Source organism: Oncorhynchus gorbuscha, linkage group LG01 (assembly GCF_021184085.1).
Source record: "Oncorhynchus gorbuscha isolate QuinsamMale2020 ecotype Even-year linkage group LG01, OgorEven_v1.0, whole genome shotgun sequence".
Lineage (NCBI taxonomy): Eukaryota > Metazoa > Chordata > Actinopteri > Salmoniformes > Salmonidae > Oncorhynchus > Oncorhynchus gorbuscha.
The window spans coordinates 71,461,904-71,485,081 of record NC_060173.1 but is presented as its reverse complement, the minus strand read 5'-3'; the positions used below and the strand labels follow the sequence as shown (position 1 = coordinate 71,485,081).

The 23,178-nt window shown below is 41.5% G+C and overlaps 1 protein-coding gene across 1 annotated transcript in view; it reads right to left on the bottom strand.

Annotated features, from left to right (window-relative positions):
* Positions 1 to 23,178, bottom strand: part of LOC124046165 (nck-associated protein 5-like) — a 63,703-nt gene that overhangs the window by 14,023 nt on the left and 26,502 nt on the right. The window contains exons 4-6 of the mRNA XM_046366283.1: positions 22,021 to 22,089; positions 8,725 to 8,763; positions 7,671 to 7,790 (exon numbers count right to left, since the gene is read on the bottom strand). Of these exons, the coding sequence (XP_046222239.1) occupies positions 7,671 to 7,790; positions 8,725 to 8,763; positions 22,021 to 22,089 (228 nt within the window). The remainder of the gene's footprint in view (positions 1 to 7,670; positions 7,791 to 8,724; positions 8,764 to 22,020; positions 22,090 to 23,178) is intronic.

Here is a 23,178-nt window from a genome sequence, read left to right as displayed (position 1 = left end):
TAGGTATTCGAACACAGCTATTGTCTTATCACAGAAATGCAAGATGCTTAGAAGGAATTGCTTCAAAGACAGAAATCTCTTCTTTCATTTGACAGATAAAAGGTAAAACGCAATTTAATTTACGTAAACTATAGGTACATTTTAAATTAAATTGTTGTGCACACACCACACACTCCCCATCGCCACTATCTTCCCCCACCCCTAAAAATGAATTTATTGAAGGTTTCAATAGGAAGGGAAAATAGTCAAACCAAGTCCTATTCAATCAAGTGTGACATTTTCAGACATCTGGTAACCAGTTTTGATTGAATCGGAACCCCAGGAGTATTTTTCTTTGGAAAACACTAAAGGACACTGATTTAACACTCCTAACAATAACACCTAAAAGTGTTACGAACACCTATGAATCCAACTTTAATGTTTTACTATAGTAACAAACACTTTACCCAATATTTTATATACAGTGCCGTCCCAAAAATGTCAGACCCCTATTTTTTACAATGGGGGAGTACCAAGACGGAGGAGTGGTGCTTTCAAAACAGCACCTCCCTGGCAGTCATCTAGTGTATACAGTGCCTTCAGAAATTATTCACACCCCTTGACTTTTTCCACATTTTGTTGTGTTACAGCCTGAATTTAAAATAGATTAAATTGAGAGTTTTTGTCACTGGCCTACATGCAATAAAATGTTTTTATTTAATTATTTTTTTTACAAATGTATAAAAATTAAAAGCTGAAATGTCTTAAGTCAATAAGTATTCAACCCCTTTGTTATGGCAAGCCTAAATAAGTTCAGGAATAAATATTTGCTTAAGTCACAAAATAAGTTGCATTAACTCACAATAATAGTGTTTAACATGATTTTTTCAATGACTGCCTCATCTCTGTACTCCACACATGCAAATAATTCTAAGGTCCCTCAGTCGAGCAGTGAATTTCAAACACAGATTCAAAAGACCAGGGAGGTTTTCCAATGCCTCACAATTAAGAGCACCTATTGGTAGATGGGTAAAAAAAAAAAAAAGCTGTGACCGGTGGCTTCAAACACCTATCATTGGCCAGTACATAGCATCAGAGATCCAGGGTTGAAATACATCAGGGATGGGCAACTTTGATGGGGGTGGGGGCCACAAAAAATCTGAACTAATTTTATAACTAATTTCATGCAATTCTACAAATTTTGTCATGGGGCGGAGAGGAAAAAGAGCTATTTCCTGCTATTCTACACATTTTGCCATAGGGTGCTGAGAAATGTTTGCAGTTGTTAATTTGACCATGATAACAAGTTTAGAAAGCTAACTGCTAAACTAACTTAGTCTAAAAAGACTTAGTCTAAATTACCCTTCAAAAGGGGGGGCCACGGACCGCCAGTTGCCCATCTCTGATATATAGTATTGGTTCTACCCTGTCGGATCTGTACCAATATAACTCCCTGCTTCAGTACCACTGATCTCCGGCAGGAAGAAGTGCAGTCAGTTGCTCCCTTAGTGAGTTGGTAAATTTGACCTTTACAGAAAAGGCCAGGGATGTGGGATAACGTTTTACTGCCCTTTTAAGCTCATAGTAAACTTAATGAACTGACAGGGGAATCAAACATTTCATGTTCAAACCATGACCATTTCCAGTGAGGTCAAAAAAGGAAAAGAACAAGACAGAGACCATAATTGTAATCTGTAATTCTCTCCTTCTATTGCATTTACTTTTTCTTCAAATTAAATACCAACATTTAAATCGTCAAAGATTTTTTTACTCCCTTGTGAACCTGTGTAGCCTCTTAACTGGCCATGGCTTTGCAAAAAGATCAAAATGATCCACCGTACAGTAGATGTGAAAACATCTACACGACTGCACAGGGAGTAGATGTGCTGAAACCCCCACAAGACAGAAAAATTCTAAGTGTCTAATACACCTTTCAAACCAAGATGTTTTTCCGCCAACTTTAGCATCCTGCGAACTTTTTGCCCTACAATACTAACCTAACTGACAAAGTGAAAATAATGAAGCCTATACAGAGTACAAATGTTCCAATACATGCATTCTGTTTGTAACAACACACTAAAGTAATACTGCAACGCAATTAACTTTTGTCCTGAATACAAAGTGCTAATTTTGTGGCAAATCCAATAGAATACATTACGGAGTACTACTCTCCACATTTTCAACCATAGTGGTGGCTGCCACAAGGCCAAATCTACACTGGAGTTGCTTACCAAGAAGACAGTGAATGTTCCTGAGTGGCCGAGTTGCAGTTTTGACTTAAATCTACTTGAAAATCTATGGAAAGACCTGGGAATGGTTGTCTAGCAATGATCAAGAACCAATTTCACAGACTTGAAGAATTTTGAAAAGAATAATGGGAATCCAGGTGTGGAAAGCTCTTAGAGACGTACCCAGAAAGACTCACAGCCTTAATCACTGCCAAAGGTGCTTCTACAAAGTATTGTCTGAGTGGTGTGAATACTTGTCAGATATTTCTGTATTTCATTTTCAATAAATTAGCAAAATTTTCTAAAAACACGTTTTCACTTTTTCATTATGGGTTATTGTGTTTAGATGGGTAAGGAAATATAAATATAAGACTTGAATTCAGGCTGTAACACAACAAAATGTGGAATAAGTCAAGGGGTATGACTACTTTCTGAAAAGGCATTGTATGAAAGTTATTGCCACAAGAAAGCCACCACTTTTATTTCCGCCAATCAACCTAGTCATGATTGCGGTAAAGTTCTGCCTACGGCTTAGTGTGAAATGTAACCTTAATGCTGAGGCGGAATTGGCACTCACTACGCTCTTAAGCTCTTGATGGTTGCTAGGCAAGGCCTGTTACTACTATCCTCCTGGTAAATACTAAACTTTGCGAAGCATGTCACTTCACCCATCTCTTCGCATAGCCCACCATTTGCACTGTTTTCTTAATTAACCACAACTGGATAGATCCATAAAGAATTGCTGTGGGAATAAATATAACTCAATGACAAAAAATATTGGACGAAAGTAGGTAAATGCAATTGAAGGCATCAAATTGTTGCTTACTGAAACTCCAAAAGTCATCCAATTGTTATAATTCATTTGAAGCAATAAGCCTACCTGCATGTGTTCAACTATTTCGGCACCGTTTCGAGTTGCTTTTGAGACAAGTGTGTAGACTGGTCTTAATAAATCAATCGTCAGATTTTTATTTTCTGGAGACTTTTCCCAGTTGGTTAATTTATTAGCACTGATCAGAACATTTTGCCAACATGTTATGTAGCTTAACAAGTTGATTATTTTGCTCTTCACTCACAGTTACTTTGTAGCCTAGGCCTACTCCCAACTAAAAACCTCTGACTTATCTTAATGTGATTTTGTTTCACTGAATCTCCTGTATATTTGGTTAATTATCTGGCTGATCAAATAAGTGGTGGTATTGCTCATCTATTAATTTGCTCAATTATCACTGATTAGAAACATTTAGCATGCATTATATAATGGCATTGAATACTCCTTTCTGATTGGCTTATATTTGCACGGTAGAATTCAATTGCTATAGTTCAGTTTTAAACATTTTGTTTGATATGCTTATGAAAGCAAAAGTGGAATTGAAAACAGTATTGGTATTGTTGAAATAGATTAGCTAAACTATCAAGTCTGTTTGTTTTGTTACCACATCAACTAATGTAGCTATCTAGTAAACTTGCTAGTTACTTCAGTGGATGTTGAACACATTTCTACCAACAAATTAACACATTTTTAGTGGCAAATGTGTTAAATTATAGCCATGGTATAAAAGGGATAATCAACTTATGGCTCTATGTGTTCTCTGGAAAATAATGCAACTCTGTGGTAGGTCAGCTTCCACGTCGTTCACTATTTTCCATAGAAAGCATATCCCGTGTTGATTGTCCCTTGCATAATGTAGACTAAATAAAGTAGAGGTCTATTATTTTTGCTCGATTGTGTAAAGGCGACTCCAAAAGCCCACAGAGGTTGTGAAATATGAATGAGACACATGCTTTTGAAAATATATATTGCTATTATTTATTATTATATTATTATATTATTATATTATTATTATTATTTTCATTCGGTATCATGATGAAGATAGCCTACTCTCAATGTAAGACCCTACGCCTGTTCCCTAACAAAGAGGAGTGAGGGTAGGAAAGAGATGAAAGGATAAAAAAATGCATGGACTTGCCTCTTTTTTTAAAATATGACAGTAGTTCCACACCTTGCCGTGACGCAAGTTGTGTAGGAAAAATATATTATTTGCATTTTATTCTGTTATATTTATATTCTTACAAAAAAATATGTGTGTTGACTGTGGTCAGGGTAGGTGTTAATGAACAAAATAATGAACTATTGACTTCATTCATTTGGATGTAACAAACTCAAAATATGCTATTCTATTGTTCTGAAAATAAATTATATTAGTCTTGTGTTTTTTAGGACCTGCCTAAACAATAGACGCCCAACCACATCTGCACACCACTACTACCTCTTTTCACTGGCATGCACACGCGAGGTATAAAAAGTGTATCCAGACAAGAATGTGGTTAAAATGGGCCTGTTTGTAAGGGGGTCATATAAACATTGCCCATTTTTTTAATAGGCAAAATACCATAAATCCTATGTGAAAACACTATAAGTTCGGCTGATCTACCTCGAACTTTGGGGTATTAACAAAGTAGCTCCTAGGAGTCTTGAAAGCAGCCACACCCTGAGATGACAAAGTTAGCTGTTCAAGGAAATTAAGGTTGGTCTCCTCTGTCTTGGATCTGCCGTTAGCTCTTGTGAAATCAACATCATTAACAACTGTTTTTGAATCTAATTGGGACAAATAACAAGATACTGTAATAGGATGTCATAACACTAAATTATTATTCGGAAATATCATTTAAATTACATGATTTGTGTGTGTGTGTGTGTGTGTGTGTGTGTGTGTGTGTGTGTGTGTGTGTGTGTGTGTGTGTGTGTGTGTGTGTGTGTGTGTGTGTGTGTGTGTGTGTGTGTGTGTGTGTGTGTGTGTGTACACACACAATAACAGTCACAAGTTTGGACACACCCACTCATTCAAGGGTTTTTCTTTATTTTTTACCCTTTTCTACATTGTAGAATAATAGTGAAGATATCAAAACTATGAAATAACACATATGGAATAATAGTTACCAAAAGAAGTGTTAAACAAATCAAAATATATTTTATATTTGAGATACTTCAAATTAGCCATCCTTTGCCTTGATGACAGCTTTGCACACTCTTGGCATTCTCTCAACCAGCTTTATGGGATAGTCACCTGGAATGCATTTCAATTAACAGGTGTGCCTTGTTAAAAGTTAATTTGTGGAATTTATTTCCTTCTTAATGTGTTTGAGCCAATCAGTTCTGATGTGACAAGGTAGGGTTGGTATACAGAAGATAGCCCTATTTGGTAAATCAAGTCCATGTTAAGGCAAGAACAGCTCAAATAAGCAAAGAGAAACGACAGTTCATCATTACTTTAGGACATGAAGGTCAGTCAATGTGGAAAAAGAAGTAGTTTCTTCAAGTGTGGCCGCAAAAACCATCAAGTGCTATGATGAAACTGGCTCTCATGAGGAGCGCCACAGGAAAGGAAGACCCAGAGTTACCTCTGCCGCAGAGGATAAGTTAATTAGGGTTAACTCCACCTCAGATTGCAGCCCAAATAAATGCTTTGCAGAGTTCAAGTAACAGACATCTCAACATCAACTGTTCAGAGGAGACTGCGTCAATCAGGCCTTCATGGTCAAATTGCTGCAAAGAAACCACTACTAAAGGACACCAATAAGAAGACGAGACTTGCTTGGACCAAGAAACATGAGCAAAGGACATTAGATAGGTGGAAATCTGTGGTGTGTGATGGTGTGGGAGTGCTTTGCTGGTGACACTGTCTGTGATTTATTTAGAATTCAAGGCACAGTTAACCGGCGTGGCTACCACAGCAATCTGCAGCCATATGCAATCCCATCTGGTTGCGCTTAGTGGGATTTTCATTCATCTTTCAACAGGACAATGACCCAACACAACTCCTGGCTGTGTAAGGGCTATTTGACCAAGAAGGAGAATGATGGAGTGCTGCATCAGATGACCTGGCCTCCACAATCACCCAACCTCAACCCAATTGAGATGGTTTGGGATGAGTTGGACCGCAGAGTGAAAGAAAAGCAGTCAACAAGTGCTCAGCATATGTGGGAAAAGCATTCCAGGTGAAGCTGGTTGAGAGAATTCAAAGAGTGTGCAAAGCTGTCATTAAGGCAAAGGGTGACTACTTTGAAGAATCTCAAATATGGAAATATTTTGATTTGTTTAACTCTTTTTTGGTTACATGATTTCATATGTGTTATTTCATAGTTTTGATGTCTTGTTGAATGTTGAAAATAGTAGAATATAAATAAAAACCACAATGAACATGTGTGTCCAAACTTTTGACAGGTACTGTATGTTAAGTCATTGTCTTCAATAACTTGTTGATGCACCCGTTACCGGGATCATTTTTGTCAACATACACTGAATTGCAGAGCGCCAAATTCAAATTAAATTACTAAAAATATTTAATTTTCATGACATCACAAGTGCAATATAGCAAAACACAGCTTAGCTTGTTGTTAATCCACCTGGTGTGTCAGATTTCAAAAAAGCTTTTCGGCGAAAGCATACCAAGCATTTATGTAAGGACATCTCTCTCAATAGACAAAACATTACAAACAGCTAGCAGCCATGTAGATTACCTTTGATGATCTTTGGATGTTTGCACTCACGAGACTCCCAGTTACACAATAAATGTTCCTTTTGTTCCATAAAGATTATTTTTATATCCAAAATACCTCCATTTGGTTGGCACGTTATGTTCAGAAATCCACAGGCTCGAGCGGTCACGACCACGCAGACGAAAATTCTAAATAGTATCCGTAAAGTTCGTAGAAACATGTAAAACGTTTTTTATAACCAATCCTCAGGTTGCTTTTACAATATATAATCGATAATATTTCAACCGGGACTGTAGCTTCTTCAATAGGAGAGAGAGAGAGAAAATGTCTGCTCCAAACTGTTGCGCATGCAAAACACAGCCATCCAATGAGGTGATGTGATCTTTCTCGCTCATTTTTCTCATCCAAACATCAAAATACTGCCCCCTACACTCAACAGGATAAGTAATGTCTATACACTGAACATACAAAAAACCTGCTCTTTTCATGACAGACTTACAGTACTCATAGAAATCCACTTCCAGGTGAAAGCTATGCTCCCTTACTGATGTCACTTGTTAAATCCCCTTCAATCTGTGTAGATGAAGGGGAAGAGAGAAGTTAAATAGGGAATTTTAAGCCTTAAGACATGGGTTGTGTATGTGTGGCATTTGAGTGCGTCAAGAACGGCAACACTGCTGGGTTTTTCATGCTCAGCAGTTCCAGTGTGTATCAAGAATGTTCCACCACCCAAAAAAACATCAGCCAACTTGACACAAATGTGGGAGGCATTGGCCAGCATCTTTGTGGAATGCTTTCAACACGGCCAGCATCCCTGTGGAAAGCTTTTGACATCTTGGAGAGTCCATGCCCCAACAAAGTAAACATTTTTTTGACCAATCCCATGAACCTGCTCAAATGCTAATACCTTTAACTAGATTTATTGTTTGGTCTTTATCCAGTCTATACCAAACCAAAGCCTACCTGGGAGACAGGGTTGCTGGATATTTTGACCCGCTGCTGGAACAGAACGTTCAGTATGCGGTTCTGCTGCTCCAAGTCAAACACGCGTGTCCTCAGCTTCACACACTCCTCTTTTAGGTCCTGGACATTCACCCACACAAGCACAAAGAAGGTGGGTTAAACGTTGTATAAACCGGCTTATAATTATACATGTCCAGTGTGCCTTCCATTATGATTTATGTAGCGCCAGGAGTTTTTCCTGACCATGTGACCTAACCTGGAAAAACTTAGGGCCCTATAAGACAATCTTCATACATTAAAATGGTAGTATGCATTCATTATATTTTACATACACACGACTCATAGAAAGACAGCAGAATGTTGATAAGCATATACCATACTACTGTTCCAGCTGGCTGATAGCAATTCTTACTTAGGTAATGTAAAGCGTAGCACACAGAAATTTCAGCCAACCTTACTTGGTGATATGTTACTTCCTGATTTGGAAGACAACACATTTCTTCTAAACTGCCATGGCTACTTGCAGGTGGTTCATTTTAAATTGACAAAATGTTACCTTATTAAATGAAATCATATTTTTGCTCCATGAAGTGTATGCCGCTATATTTCCTATTTCAAATCTTCTCATTGATCAAGACAGGTGAGTGTCATTGAACGCCAAGCACGATTTGAGATAGATGTGAAATAGAATAGACTTCATGGAGCAAAACCTTGATTTTATTTAATAACATTTTCTTAATTCAAACAAACCACCTGCAACTAGCAATGGAAGTTTAGAAGACATGCATTGCCTTCAAAGTCGGAAATTGAGGAAGTATCGCCAAGTAAAGGGTTGGTTAAAAATGCCCTGTGCTATGCTTTACATTATAAGTAACAACAGCAATCAGCTAGCTGGAACAGAAGTAATGGCCTGACTAGCCAATAGACATGACGTGCTAACTAGAACACAACTAATTATATTTATCATTATTAGAATTCCATCATTATTTATTTTATAGCCTCCCTTAGACTTGATTGACTAATGATGCTTTAATCAAACAAAACAAAGACAAACCTTTTGAGTGAGGAGTGCTTGAACAACCTGATTAGCCACCTTCAAGCAAAAGAGAGCAGAGAGAGAGAGGAGATAAACAAAAGAGAGACCTTGCATAAACAATACACTCAAAGAAAAGTTAAGACAATGTTCAGTCAGCATGTCATGATAAAGACATCTTTGTCTTTCAGGCTTGTTGTACAACGTTTGTGTGAAGATGCAGAGACATTTACCTCCCCGGTGTTTTAATTTTCCCCCATGATGAAATCGGGGAGGGGACTGTAGATCTGTCTCCCTCCGTTTGTTTGTACTATAGTCACACGCGATATCTCAGACAGCATTGGGATGATTTTGACTGAACTTAGGTGCATGATGCGTCCTGCTATAGAGATCTGGCATTTACAAAAGTTTACAAAAGTACACGGATTGGCCAAATGCGGGAGCGATAGTAATTAACTGAAATTAGTTAGTCACACTCAATATCTCAATTGGCCCAAGGGGGAGCTGCATCATTCATGGGGGACAACAAGTTTACTGTTGCCTTGTTGTTGTTTGTTTGTTTGTTTCAAGGGCCCTAGTTGTTACTTTCATTACATATATTTAAAGCTTATACTATCATCTACATCTCTACAGTTGATTGTGTGTGTGTGTTTAGGACAGCCAGTGGAATGTTGTAGATGGTAAATCCCCACACGCCCCTCATTAAGTTCTGATACAGTACAATTGCATATTAAGCCATGGCTAAAATCTAGTGATTGTTGATCGGGAAAAGAGCGATAAAATAGATGCCAGAAGATTAAAATCAAGTCAAATTGTATTTGTCACATGCGCTGAATACAACAGGTGTAGGTAGACCTTACAGTGAAATACTTACTTACATGCCCTTAAAACTTATTAAAGCGCTGTAGGTTAAGAAAAAAGTGTTAAACAAAAAATAGATAAGTAGAAAATAGAAAATATGAGTAACTAATAATTAAACAGCAGCAGTAAAATAACATTAGCGAGGCAATATACAGGGGCAATCGGTACAGAGTCAATGTGCTGGGGGGGGGTCACCGGTTACCGCTTTCTGTGTGATAGCAAAGAGAACAGTCCATGGCTTGGGTGGCTGGAGACTTTTCAGGACCTTCCTCTGACACCGCCTGGTATAGAGGTCACGGATGGCAGGAAGCTTGACCCCCAGTGATGTACTGGGTTGTACGCACTACCCTCTGTAGTGCCTTGCGGTCGGAGGCCGAGCAGTTGCCATCCAAATCAAATCAAATTTTATTTGTCACATACACATGGTTAGCAGATGTTAATGCGAGTGTAGCGAAATGCTTGTGCTTCTAGTTCGGACAATGCAGTGATAACCAACAAGTAATCTAACTAACAATTCCAAAACTACTGTCTTATACACAGTGTAAGGGGATAAGGAACATGTACATAAGGATATATGAATGAGTGATGGTACAGAGCAGCATACAGTAGATGGTATCGAGTACAGTATATACATATGAGATGAGTGTGTAGACAAAGTAAACAAAGTGGCATAGTTAAAGTGGCTAGTGATACATGTGTTACATAAGGATGCAGTCGATGATGTAGAGTACAGTATATACATATGCATATGAGATGAATAATGTAGGGTAAGTAACATTATATAAGGTAGCATTGTTTAAAGTGGCTAGTGATATATTTACATCATTTCCCATAAATTCCCATTATTAAAATGGCTGGAGTTGGGTCAGTGTCAATGACAGTGTGTTGGCAGCAGCCACTCAGTGTTAGTGGTGGCTGTTTAACAGTCTGATGGCCTTGAGATAGAAGCTGTTTTTCAGTCTCTCGGTCCCAGCTTTGATGCACCTGTACTGACCTCGCCTTCTGGATGATAGCGGGGTGAACAGGCAGTGGTTCGGGTGGTTGATGTCCTTGATGATCTTTATGGCCTTCCTGTAACAACGGGTGGTGTAGGTGTCCTGGAGGGCAGGTAGTTTGCCCCGGTGATGCGTTGTGCAGTCCTCACTACCCTCTGGAGAGCCTTACGGTTGAGGGCGGAGCAGTTGCCGTACCAGGCGGTGATACAGCCCGCCAGGATGCTCTCGATTGTGCATCTGTAGAAGTTTGTGAGTGCTTTTGGTGACAAGCCGAATTTCTTCAGCCTCCTGAGGTTGAATAGGCGCTGCTGCGCCTTCTTCACGACGCTGTCAGTGTGAGTGGACCAATTCAGTTTGTCTGTGATGTGTATGCCGAGGAACTTAAAACTAGCTACCCTCTCCACTACTGTTCCATCGATGTGGATAGGGGGTGTTCCCTCTGCTGTTTCCTGAAGTCCACAATCATCTCCTTAGTTTTGTTGACGTTGAGTGTGAGGTTATTTTCCTGACACCACACTCCGAGGGCCCTCACCTCCTCCCTGTAGGCCGTCTCGTCGTTGTTGGTAATCAAGCCTATCACTGTTGTGTCGTCCGCAAACTTGATGATTGAGTTGGAGGCGTGCGTGGCCACGCAGTCGTGGGTGAACAGGGAGTACAGGAGAGGGCTCAGAACGCACCCTTGTGGGGCCCCCGTGTTGAGGATCAGCGGGGAGGAGATGTTGTTGCCTACCCTCACCACCTGGGGGCGGCCCGTCAGGAAGTCCAGTACCCAGTTGCACAGGGCGGGGTCGAGACCCAGGGTCTCGAGCTTGATGACGAGCTTGGAGGGTACTATGGTGTTGAATGCCGAGCTGTAGTCGATGAACAGCATTCTCACATAGGTATTCCTCTTGTCCAGGTGGGTTAGGGCAGTGTGCAGTGTGGTTGAGATTGCATCGTCTGTGGACCTATTTGGGCGGTAAGCAAATTGGAGTGGGTCTAGGGTGTCAGGTAGGGTGGAGGTGATATGGTCCTTGACTAGTCTCTCAAAGCACTTCATGATGACGGAAGTGAGTGCTACGGGGCGGTAGTCGTTTAGCTCAGTTACCTTAGCTTTCTTGGGAACAGGAACAATGGTGGCCCTCTTGAAGCATGTGGGAACAGCAGACTGGTATAGGGATTGATTGAATATGTCCCAGGCAGTGATGCAACCAGTGATGTTCTCGATGGTGCAGCAGTAGAACCTTTTGAGGATCCGAGGACCCATGCCAAATCTTTTCAGTCTCCTGAGGGGAAATAGGCTTTGTTGTGCCCTCTTCACTACTGTAGTGTGTTTGGACCATGATAGTTTGTTAGTGAGGTGGACACCAGGGAACTTGAAACTGTCAACCTGCTCCACTGCGCCCTGTCGATGAGAATGGGGGCGTGCTCGGGACTCCTTTTCCTGTAGTCCACAATCATTTCCTTTGTCTTGATCACGTTGAGGGAGAGGTTGTTGTCCTGGCACCACACGGCCTCCCAATAGGCTGTCTCATCGTTGTTGGTGATCAGGCCTACCACTGTTGTGTCATCGGCAAACTTGATGATGGTTTTGGAGTCGTGCTTAGCCACACAGTCATGAGTGAATAGGGAGTACAGGAGGGGACTGAGCGTGCACCCCTGAAGGGCCCCCGTGTTGAGAATGACCATGTCGGATGTGTTGTTACCTACCCTTACTACCTGGGGGCGGCCCGTCAGGAAGTCCAGGATCCAGTTGCAGAGGGAGGTGTTTAGTCCCAGGGTCCTTAGCTTTGTGATGAGCTTTGAGGGCACACGGTGTTGAACGCTGATTTGTAATCAATGAATAGCATTCTCATATAGGTGTTCCTTTTGTCCAGGTGGGAAAGGGCAGTGTGGAGTGCAACAGAGATTGCATCATCTGTGGATCTGTTGGGTGGGTATGCAAATTGGAGTGGGTCAGGGCTTACTGGGATAATGGTGTTGATGTGAGTCATGACCAGCCTTTCAAAGCACTATATGGCTACAGACGTGAGTGCTACAGGTCAGTAGTCATTTAGGCAGGTTACCTATGTGTTCTAGGGCACAGGGACTATGGTGGTCTGCTTGAAACCTGTTGGTAATTACACTCAGTCAGGGACAGTTTGAAAATGTCAGTGAAGACACTTGCTAATTGGTCAGCACATGCTCGGAGTACAGCCTGTTGAAAGGTCTTACTCACATCGGCTATGGAGAGCGTGATCACACAGTCGTCCGGAACAGCTGAAGCTCTCATGTATGCTTCAGTGTTACTTGCCACGAAGCAAGCATAGACGTTTTTAGCTCGTCTGGTAGGCTCGTGTTGCTGGGCAGCTCGTGGCTGTGCTTCCCTTTGTAGTCTGTAACAGTTTGCAAGCCCTGCCACATCCGACGAGCGTCAGAGCTGGCGTAGTACGATTAAATCTTAGTCTTGTATTGACGCTTTGCCTGTTTGATGGTTCGTCGGAGAGCCTAGCGGGATTTCTTATATTCTTCTGCTCCGAGCAGATGTTGCCTGTAATCCACGGCTTCTGATTGGGGTATGTACGTACAGTCACTGTGGGAACGACATCATCGATGCCCTTATTGATGAAGCCAGTGACTGATGTGGTGTACTCCTCAATGCCATTGGAAGAATCCAGGAACACATTCCAGTCTGTGCTAGCAAAACTGTCCTGTAGCTTATCATCTGCTTCATTTGACCACATTCTTATTGACTGAGTTACTGGTGCTTCCTGCTTTAATTTTTGCTTGTAAGTGACGATAGACGATAGAATTATGGTCAGACTGGCCATAAAGGTGGTCTAGAGTTTTTTTCCCCTCTGGTTGCACATTTACCATGCTGATAGAAATAAGGTAAAATTGATTTGAGTTTCCCTGCATTAAAGTTTCCAACCACAAGGAGCTCCGCCTCTGGATGAGCTATTGGCCGTTTACAGCTCATTGAATGTGGTCTTAGTGCAAGCATCTGTTTGTGGTGGTATATAGACAGCTATGAAAAATTCACTGTCTTGAATAAATAGTGTGGTCAACAGCTTATCATGGGATACTCTACCTCAGGCAAGCAAAACCTTGAGACTTCCTTAGATTTCATGCACCAGCTGTTGTTTATAAATATACATAGACCGCCACCCCTTGTCTTACCATAGGCCGCTGTTCTATCCTGACGAAAAAGCTTAAAATGTATGTACAGTATGTTATTCATGTTGTTGTTCGGCCAACTCTACCATTATGCTTCTTTACACTGTGCTGGGGTCGGACAGCATGACTGTGTAGATCGAGACACTTTAGAGCCAGCGGGAGATATTGCCAGATCCTATTTTTGCCACACTAACAATTGAAATAAATGTCTTTAAAAATGGAAGGCAATTGTGATGAGGCAAGATCAGGTGGCACCATTCTAGCCAATGAGAGGGCAGATACGTGTGTGAACAACCACAACGGTTCTTGCTATCCTGGATCCTTAGGTTGTTCCTACCCCACTGAAGTTTACATTTAAAATGGTTAGGGTAGGGTTTAGGGAAGCAACATCCCAAAGATCCTGGATAGCACTAAGAGGCACAACTCCAATATAGAGTATTTCTTTCTCAAAGTTGCCGTGATGTCACGTGTCCTACTTATATCAGTACACAACCTAATGACCTAAGATTTACAAAATGTATATTCGATCAAATAAGCCTCAAGTAGCAAGTAACCAATTACATTTTTTTGTTGACCAATTTCAACACTCACATTGACCTCCTTGCAAAACTCCTCGCTTGGTGAGCGCAAAAAAACACCTGCTGGAGAAGACAGATTTTGGGCCGAGTTTGCTTCGCCCCTTTCTCTCTGACGCATCTCAATCCAGGGATGAGAAATGCGATGTACTCCAAATTGTCACATTATCCCCACTGTTACATCGATTACACAACTGGTAGTTTTTCCAAAAAGCTGCCCTTTTTGTCCTCATTCTAGGTAGCAGAAGCATAGAGAATGATAGAAGCATCTCGTCGTCAAAAGGCTATATTAACATGGGTAGCACCATCGTGGGCTTCTGCCATTTTATTGTAGTCAACTGGGTGCGACTTCCAACTACATTGACTGATCCCCACCCTGGTGACCCTGTTGGAATCATGTCCAACAGGATAATCAGGAGGTATCAGCCAATCGTGAAGAAGAAAATTGACTACTTCAAAATGGAGATAGCCTCAATGGCGCTGCCCATGGTGTCACAGATGCTATAATGGCACAGATACAAAGATGAGTCCTCTATATATCTCTATGAGCAGAAACGACCTCAGCCATTTTGAAGTGGCACTAGAACGTGTGTTGAACAACAAAGGATATTCAGCCAATCAGGCTCCGTGCAGACTACATATCGTCACGCTATGGAAATGTCCAAATAAAACTACAGAGTGGTTTATGGCTTAGTATATGTCAAACTCTCCCAAAACTATGGATGCTCTTCCAGTACAATAATTGCTAATCACATCGACGGCACTGTAGTGGAGCAGGTCGAGAGCTTCAAGTTCCTCTGTGTCCACATTACTAAGGACCTTTCATGGTATGAACACAGTCATGAAGAGGGAACAACAATGCCTCTCCTCCTCAGGAGGGTGAAACGATTTGGCATGGGCCTTCAGATCCTCAAAAAGTTCCACAACTGCACCAATGAGAACATCTTGACTGTCTTACCGACCATAGGACGCTACAGAGGGTAGTACGTAAGGCCCAGTACATCACCGGGGCTGAGCTCTCTGCCATCCAGGACCTCTATACCAGGCGTTGTGAGAGGAAGGACCTAAAAGTTGTCAAAGACTCCACTTCTATCTGCTATCGCACGGCTAACAGTACCGGAACCAAAAGGATTCTAAACCGCTTCTATCCCCAAGCCATAAGAGTGCTTAACAGTTCATCAAACCCTGACTATTTGCATTGACCCCATTTTTATTGGCTCTGACTCTTTTGCACCGGCTCTATGCACGCTCACTGGACTCTACCCTCACACACACTACACTGACACTCCAACACACACAGGCACCTACATACGCTCACACACACAAAACACACAAGCAAATTGATGCCACACACTAACACTCAGTGATACAAAAAGTACCCAATTGTCATATGTGGGTAAAAGTAAAGATACCTTTTAATATAAAAGTATTTGGTTTTAAATATACTTAAGTATCAAAGTAAGCATAACTGCAAAAATATACTTATGTATCAAAGTATGAATAATTTCTAATTGATTCTAAAAATGTATGGAGTAAAAAGTACATTGTTCTTTAAGAATGTAGTGAAGTGAAAGTAAAAGTTGTCAAATATATAAAAAGTAAAGTACAGATACCCCCCAAAACTACTTACGTAAGTACTTTACACCACTACACACACTCACACATAGAAACACTTTCGTCCGGGTTAGGGAGGGCTTGGCCGGTAGGGATAACCTTGTCTCATCGTGCACTAGTGACTCCTGTGGCGGGCCGGGCGCAGTGCACGCTAACCAAGGTCGCCAGGTGCACAGTGTTTCCTCCGACACATTGGTGCGGCTGGTTTTCCGGGTTGGATGTGCGCTGTGTTAAGAAGCAGTGTGGCTTGGTTGGGTTGTGTTTCGGGGGACGCATGGCTTTTGACCTTCGTCTCTCCCGTGCCCGTACGGGAGTTGTAGCGATGAGACAAGATAGTAACTACTAACAATCAGATACCACGAAATTGGGGAGGAAAGGGGATACATTTCATTTTTTAAATCTCACGCTGGCTCCACTGTGTATTGATCTACACTGTCATGCTGGCCGACCCTAGTGCAGCTACCTAACTAGGAGAGTAGTTTGCACATTTGTTACTCCTGGTTTGATACTTTTATCCTCTTTTACACTGTTTCAAATCTGTCTGTTTAAACTGCTGTACTTCTTATAATTAAAAAAACTTTTACATGGCAACCTCAAATCTTTTCAATAACGTTTTAATGTGAGAGGCCCTCCGTCCTCTTCCTCAAAGCTAGATCATTATTTTTCTGGGGATACATTTATTTTATGGTAGCATTGAATATGAATTAAGGTAACAGAATATCATGAAAGGCTTACATTTATATAATTGTGCAATTATGTTGTTTAGTTTCAGAGATCATTCAACATTTTTGCATTTTCTAGTGTGATGTTGAATGCATTACATATTGCCAACTGTGTGAGCTGGTAGGGGGCAGAGATGCTGTAGAAATGTGACTTGGGATTTAAGATCCTTCCAGAAGATAGTGGTGCTTTTGGAGGGCACTTTGAAAGGTGATGACTTGCTACTAATGACAAAGATGAGCTGGTCAAGAGTTGCATCACAGTGACCACGAATTCAAAGCTATCACATGGCATAATTTTATCTAATGAGTTACGCTAACCTTATGTAATATCAATAAGAGCTGAAAGATGGGAGGAAGGTTGGAAATTGATGTACAGCAGTAATCTGTAAACAGAAATTTGAACACAGACAGATTATTCTTTGTCTGAAAGACAATTGCGCCTCCCCCTAACATACCATGCTGGCTCAGATCATTTCTTTCACATTGTCCATTTCAGCAGATCCTGAAACTATGGTAGATGCGTACCCAGGCTAGCTCAGACACAATACAACTAGATTACAACTAGATTCAGTCGCAGATCTATTTTTTTCTTTAGCGGATGGTCTGGGGGCTGGAACATAATTAAGCAATAAGGCCCGAGGGGGTGTGGTATATGGACAATATACCACGGCTAAGGGCTGTTCTTATTCACGAAGCAACGCATAGAGCCTGGATACAGCACTTAGCCATGGTATATTGCCCATATACCACAAACCCCCGAAGTGCCTTTTTGCTATTATAAAGTAATTATATCAGTAGAAATACATGTTTTGTCATACCTGTGGTATACCACGGCTGTCAGCCAATCTACATGCAGGGTTCGACCCACCCAGTTTATAATAACAAATAATTTGTAGACTGCAAATTGACTGCAAGAAGCAAACGGATATGTTTGACTAAAACATAATACTTTCAAACATTGTTTATATTTTTATACAATCACATGTCTCTTTATTATACGTGGGAATAGTAGGGAACAGATTTCTTAAATTAAAATCACTTGGAGCTCAATCCCTTGTGTCCAACAAAAATAGAAAATATATGCACATACAGTGCATTCGCAAACAGTACATTTTCCACATTTTGTTAGATTACAGCCTTATTCTAAAATTGATAAAATTGTTTCTCCCCTCATCAATCTAGACACAATACCCCATGATGACAAAGCAAAAACTAGGTTTTAGAAATGTTTGCAAATTTGTTCAAATTAAACTGAAAAAATCCCATTTACATAGGTATTCAGACCCTTTACCCAGTACTTTGTTGAAGCACCTTTGGCAGCAATTACAGCGTCGAGTCTTCTTGGGTATGAAAAATAAGCTCGACACACATGTATTTGAGGAGTTTCTCCCATTCTTCTCTGCAGATCCTCTCACGCTCTGTCAGGTTGGAGGGAGAGCATTGCTGCACAGCTATTTTAAGGTCTATACAGAGATGTTCGATCAGATTCAAATCTGAGCTTTGGCTGGGCCACTCAAGGACATTCAGAGACTTTTCCTGAAGCCACTCATGAGTTGTCTTGGCTGTGTGCTTAGGGTTGTTGTCCTGTTGGAAGGTGAACCTTCACCCCAGTCTGAGGAACAAGTTTTGTTCAAGGATCTCTCTGTACTTTGCTTTGTTCACCTTTGCCTCGATCCTGAGAAGTTTCCCAGTCCATGCCACTTAAAAACGTCCCCACATCGTGATCACCACCGTGCTTCACCGTAGGGATGGTGACAGGTTTCCTCCAGATGTGACGCATGTCATTCAGGCCGAAGAGTTCAATCTTGCTTTTATCAGACCAGAGAATCTTGTTTCTCATGGTCTGAGAGTCTTTAGGTGCTTTTGGCAACCTCCAAGCAGGCTGTCATGTACCTTTTACTGAGGAGTGGCTTCCATCAGTAAAGGCCTGATTAATGGACTGCTGCAGAGATGGTTGTCCTTCTGGAAGGTTCTCCCATCTCCACAGAGGAACACTGGAGCTCTGTCAGAGTGACCATCGGGTTCTTGGTCACCTACCTGACCAAGGGCCTTCTCCCTCGATTGCTCAGTTTGACCAGCGGCCAGCTCTAGGAAGAGTCTTTGGTGGTTCCAAACCTCTTCCATTTTGAGGACCTTCAATGTTGCAGAAATGTTTTGGTACCCTTCCCCAGATCTGTGCCTCAACACAATCCTGTCCCCTGAGCTCTCCAGATAATTCCTTCGACCTCATGGCTTTGTTTTTGCTCTGATATGCACTACCAATTTAGGGACTTTTATATAAACAGGTGTGTGCCTTTTCAAATCATGTCCAATCAATTCATTTAACACAGGTGGACTCCAAACAAGTGGTAGAAACATCAAGGATGATCAATGGAAACAGGATGCACTTGAGCTCAATTTCGAGTCTCATGGCAAACAGTCTGACTCCTTGTGTAAATAAGGTATCCGTTTTTTTTCACTTTGTCAATATTTTGATGTATTTTTATTTTACTACGCAAGTCAGTTAAGAACATTTTTTTTTTCAACGACGGCCTAGGAACAGTGGGTTAACTGCCTGTTCAGGGGCAGAACGACAGATTTGTACCTTGTCAGCTCGGGGATTTGAACTTGCAACCTTTCGGCTACTAGTTGTGCCACTAGAGATCCTGGTTTGAGTCGGTTACTAGTCCAACGCTCTAGACCACTAGGCTACCCTGCCACCCCTAATATGGGGTTTTGTGTGTAGATTTCAATTTTTAAATGTTTTTTTTAAAGCCTCCTCAATTTTGTGGTATCCAATTAGTAGTTAGTCTTGTCCCATTGCTATAGTTCTCATACAAACTCGGGAGAGGTGAAGGTCGGGAGTCATGCGTCCTCTGAAACACAACCCAGCCAAGCCGCAATGCTTCTTGACACAATGCACGCTTAACCCGGAAGCTAGCCACACCAATGTGTCGGAGGAAACACCGTACACCTGGCAACCGTGTCAGCGGGCACTGTGCCCGGCCTGCCACAGGAGTTGCTAGTGCGCAATGGGACAAGAACATCCCTGCCACCCAAACCCTCCCCTAACCCGGACGACGCTGGGTCAATTGTGCGCCACTCGATGGGTCTCCTGGTCGCGGCTGGCTGAGACAGAGCCTGGATTCAAACCAGGATCTCTAGTGGCACAGCTAGCACTGTGATGCAGTGTCTTTAGATGACTCATTCACTCGGAAGTCTTGTGTGTAGATTTCTGAGGAGTTTTGTTATTTAATCAATTTTAGAACAAGGTTGTAACGTAACAAAATGTGGAAAAAGTAAAAGCCTGAATACTTTCCTAAGGCACTTTATATATATACAGTGGGGAGGACAAGTATTTGATACACTGCTGATTTTGCAGGTTTTCCTACTTATAAAGCATGTAGAGGTCTGTAAGTTTTATCTTAGGTACACTTCAACTGTGAGAGAAAAAATCCAGAAAATCACATCGTATGATTTTTAAGTAATTAATTTGCATTTTATTGCATGACACAAGTATTTGATACATCAGAAAAGCAGAACTTAATATTTGGTACAGAAACCTTTGTTTGCTTCCACCTCCATGCTTCACGGTTGAGATGGTGTCTTGGGGTTGTACTCATCCTTCTATTTCCTCCAAACATGGCGAGTGGAGTTCAGACCAAAAAGCTATTTTTTTGTCTCATCAGACCACATGACCTTCTCCCATTCCTCCTCTTGATCATCCCGATGGTCATTAGCAAACTTCAGACAGGCCTGGACATGCGCTGGCTTGAGCAGGGGGACCTTGCGTGCGCTGCAGGATTTTAATCCCTGACGGCGTAGTTTGTTACTAATGGTTTTCTTTGAGACTGTGGTCCCAGCTCTCTTCAGGTCATTGACCAGGTCCTGCTGTGTAGTTCTGGGCTGATCCCTCACCTTCCTCATGATCATTGATGCCCCACGAGGTGAGATCTTGCATGGAGCCCCAGAACGAGGGTGATTGACCGTCATCTTGAACTTCTTCCATTTTCTAATAATTGCGCCAACAGTTGTTGCCTTCTCACCAAGCTGCTTGCCTATTGTCCTGTAGCCCATCCCAGCCTTGTGCAGGTCTACAATTTTATACCTGATGTTCTTACACAGCTCTCTGGCCTTGGTCATTGTGGAGAGATTGGAGTCTGTTTGATTGAGTGTGTGGACTGGTGTCTTTTATACAGGTAACGAGTTCAAACAGGTGCAGTTAATACAGGTAATTGAGAACAGGGAGGATTCTTAAAGAAAAACTAACAGGTCTGTGAGAGCTGTAATTCTTACTGGTTGGTAGGTGATCAAATACTTATGTCATGCAATAACATGCAAATTAATTACTTAAAAAGTCATACAATGTGTTTTGTTTTAGATTCCGTCTCTCACAGTTAAAGTGTACCTATGATAAAAAATAATAGACCTCTACATGCTTTGTAAGTAGGAAAACCTGCAAAATCGGCAGTGTATCAAATACTTGTTTTCCCCACTGTATATATATTTTTTTGCCCAGAAGACTTGGGGGGCCAAATAAAACCACCCAAATTCGGCCCGCAGACAGTTGGGGAACCCTGCAGTACAGCTTGGCTTGACATGACTCGGTTATGAATTAACCAATATAGTTGAGTCGGTTGTTCCATTTCTATTCAATAGAAAATATAGCCCTTTTAATATGGGTCTCCCAAGTGGCGCAGCAGTCTACGGCAATGCATCTCAGTGCTAGAGGCGTCACTACAGAATCTGGTTCAACTCCAAGCTGTATCACATCCGGATGCGATTGGGAGTCCCATAGGGTGGCGCACAATTGGCCCAGCATCCTCCGGGATAGGATTTGGCCGGGGTAGGCCGTCATTGTAAATAGGAATTTGTTCTTAACTGACATGCCTAGTTAAATAAACAAATAAATATAGCTATCATGACAAATCTGATGTCATCATGACAAAAAGCACCCTGAGAGATTGCCTGAGTTTGGAACATTAGTTTTTGATGGGATTTTTTGGCAGAGTGAATTACTCTCACTACAGTTGTGTTGAAACATTTTGTCTTCTACCTGAATACTTAAAATTCAAGAGGGCAGCAATTGCCATGGTAACTGCCTCATTAGGAAGCCTCTTCAAAAATGGAGAGGGAGATAGAGAGACAATCAGCCCGTTGTAATGGAGGAGAGGAGGAAAGGAGCACACTCAACCCACACTAGCTCACTCCTGGCCAGTCTCTGAGCAGGAGGAGAGGTCTCATCCCTTAGAACACCCATGCTTAAATCTCATTACATTCAAACCCTGTATAACTACACTCTATACTTTGTGGATGTTTCTGTAAGGAAACTACAGGAATTCCTAGTCCTTTCCAGACCGTATCAAGGATTTCAGCTTAGAGTAAACCAAGTGAACTATGTGTCTGTGAGAGATAGAGAGAGAGAGAAATACACACCTCATCCAGACAATGTTCATACTGCTTCCTCTGGTTGTCGTTCTCCATCATCAAGGCAGAGTTCTCCACCTGTAATAGCAAACACCTCCAGATAAACTGAATATGTACACAAAAAACACCTTCACATGTGTCCATATTCTAAATATAAATCTGTGAACAATTCCAGTCTTCCAGATAAAGATACCACGTGTATACAACGTATAAACATTGTCTCTTGATTGAGCTGAAGTTAACCCCGGTGCTTCTCAACATGGTCATGCCATGAGATTTTACTTCTAACCAAATGATTTTTTTTCACCTTTATTTAACCAGGTAGGCAAGTTGAGAACAAGTTCTCATTTACAATTGGCCAAGATAAAGCAAAGCAGTTCGACACATACAACGACACAGAGTTACACATGGAGTAAAACAAACATATAGTCAATAATACAGTATAAACAAGTCTATATACGATGTGAGCAAATGAGGTGAGATAAGGGAGGTAAAGGCAAAAAAGGCCATGGTGGCAAAGTAAATACAATGTAGCAAGTAAAAACACTGGAATGGTAGATTTGCAATGGAAGAATGTGCAAAGTAGAAATAAAAATAATGGGGTGCAAAGGAGCAAAATAAATAAATAAATAAAATACAGTAGGGAAAGAGGTAGTTGTTTAGGCTAAATTATAGGTGGGCTATGTACAGGTGCAGTAATCTGTGAGCTGCTCTGACAGTTGGTGCTTAAAGCTAGTGAGGGAGATAGGTGTGTCCAGTTTCAGAGATTTTTGTAGTTCGTTCCAGTCATTGGCAGCAGAGAACTGGAAGGAGAGGCGGCCAAAGAAAGAATTGGTTTTGGGGGTGACTAGAGAGATATACCTGCTGGAGCGTGTGCTACAGGTGGGAGATGCTATGGTGACTAGCGAGCTGAGATAAGGGGGGACTTTACCTAGCAGGGTCTTGTAGATGACATGGAGCCAGTGGGTTTGGAGCCAGTGGGTTTTGGCGACGAGTATGAAGCGAGGGCCAGTCAACGAGAGAGTACAGGTCGCAATGGTGGGTAGTATAGGGGGCTTTGGTGACAAAACGGATTGCACTGTGATAGACTGCATCCAATTTGTTGAGTAGGGTATTGGAGGCTATTTTGTAAATGACATCGCCAAAGTCGAGGATTGGTAGGATGGT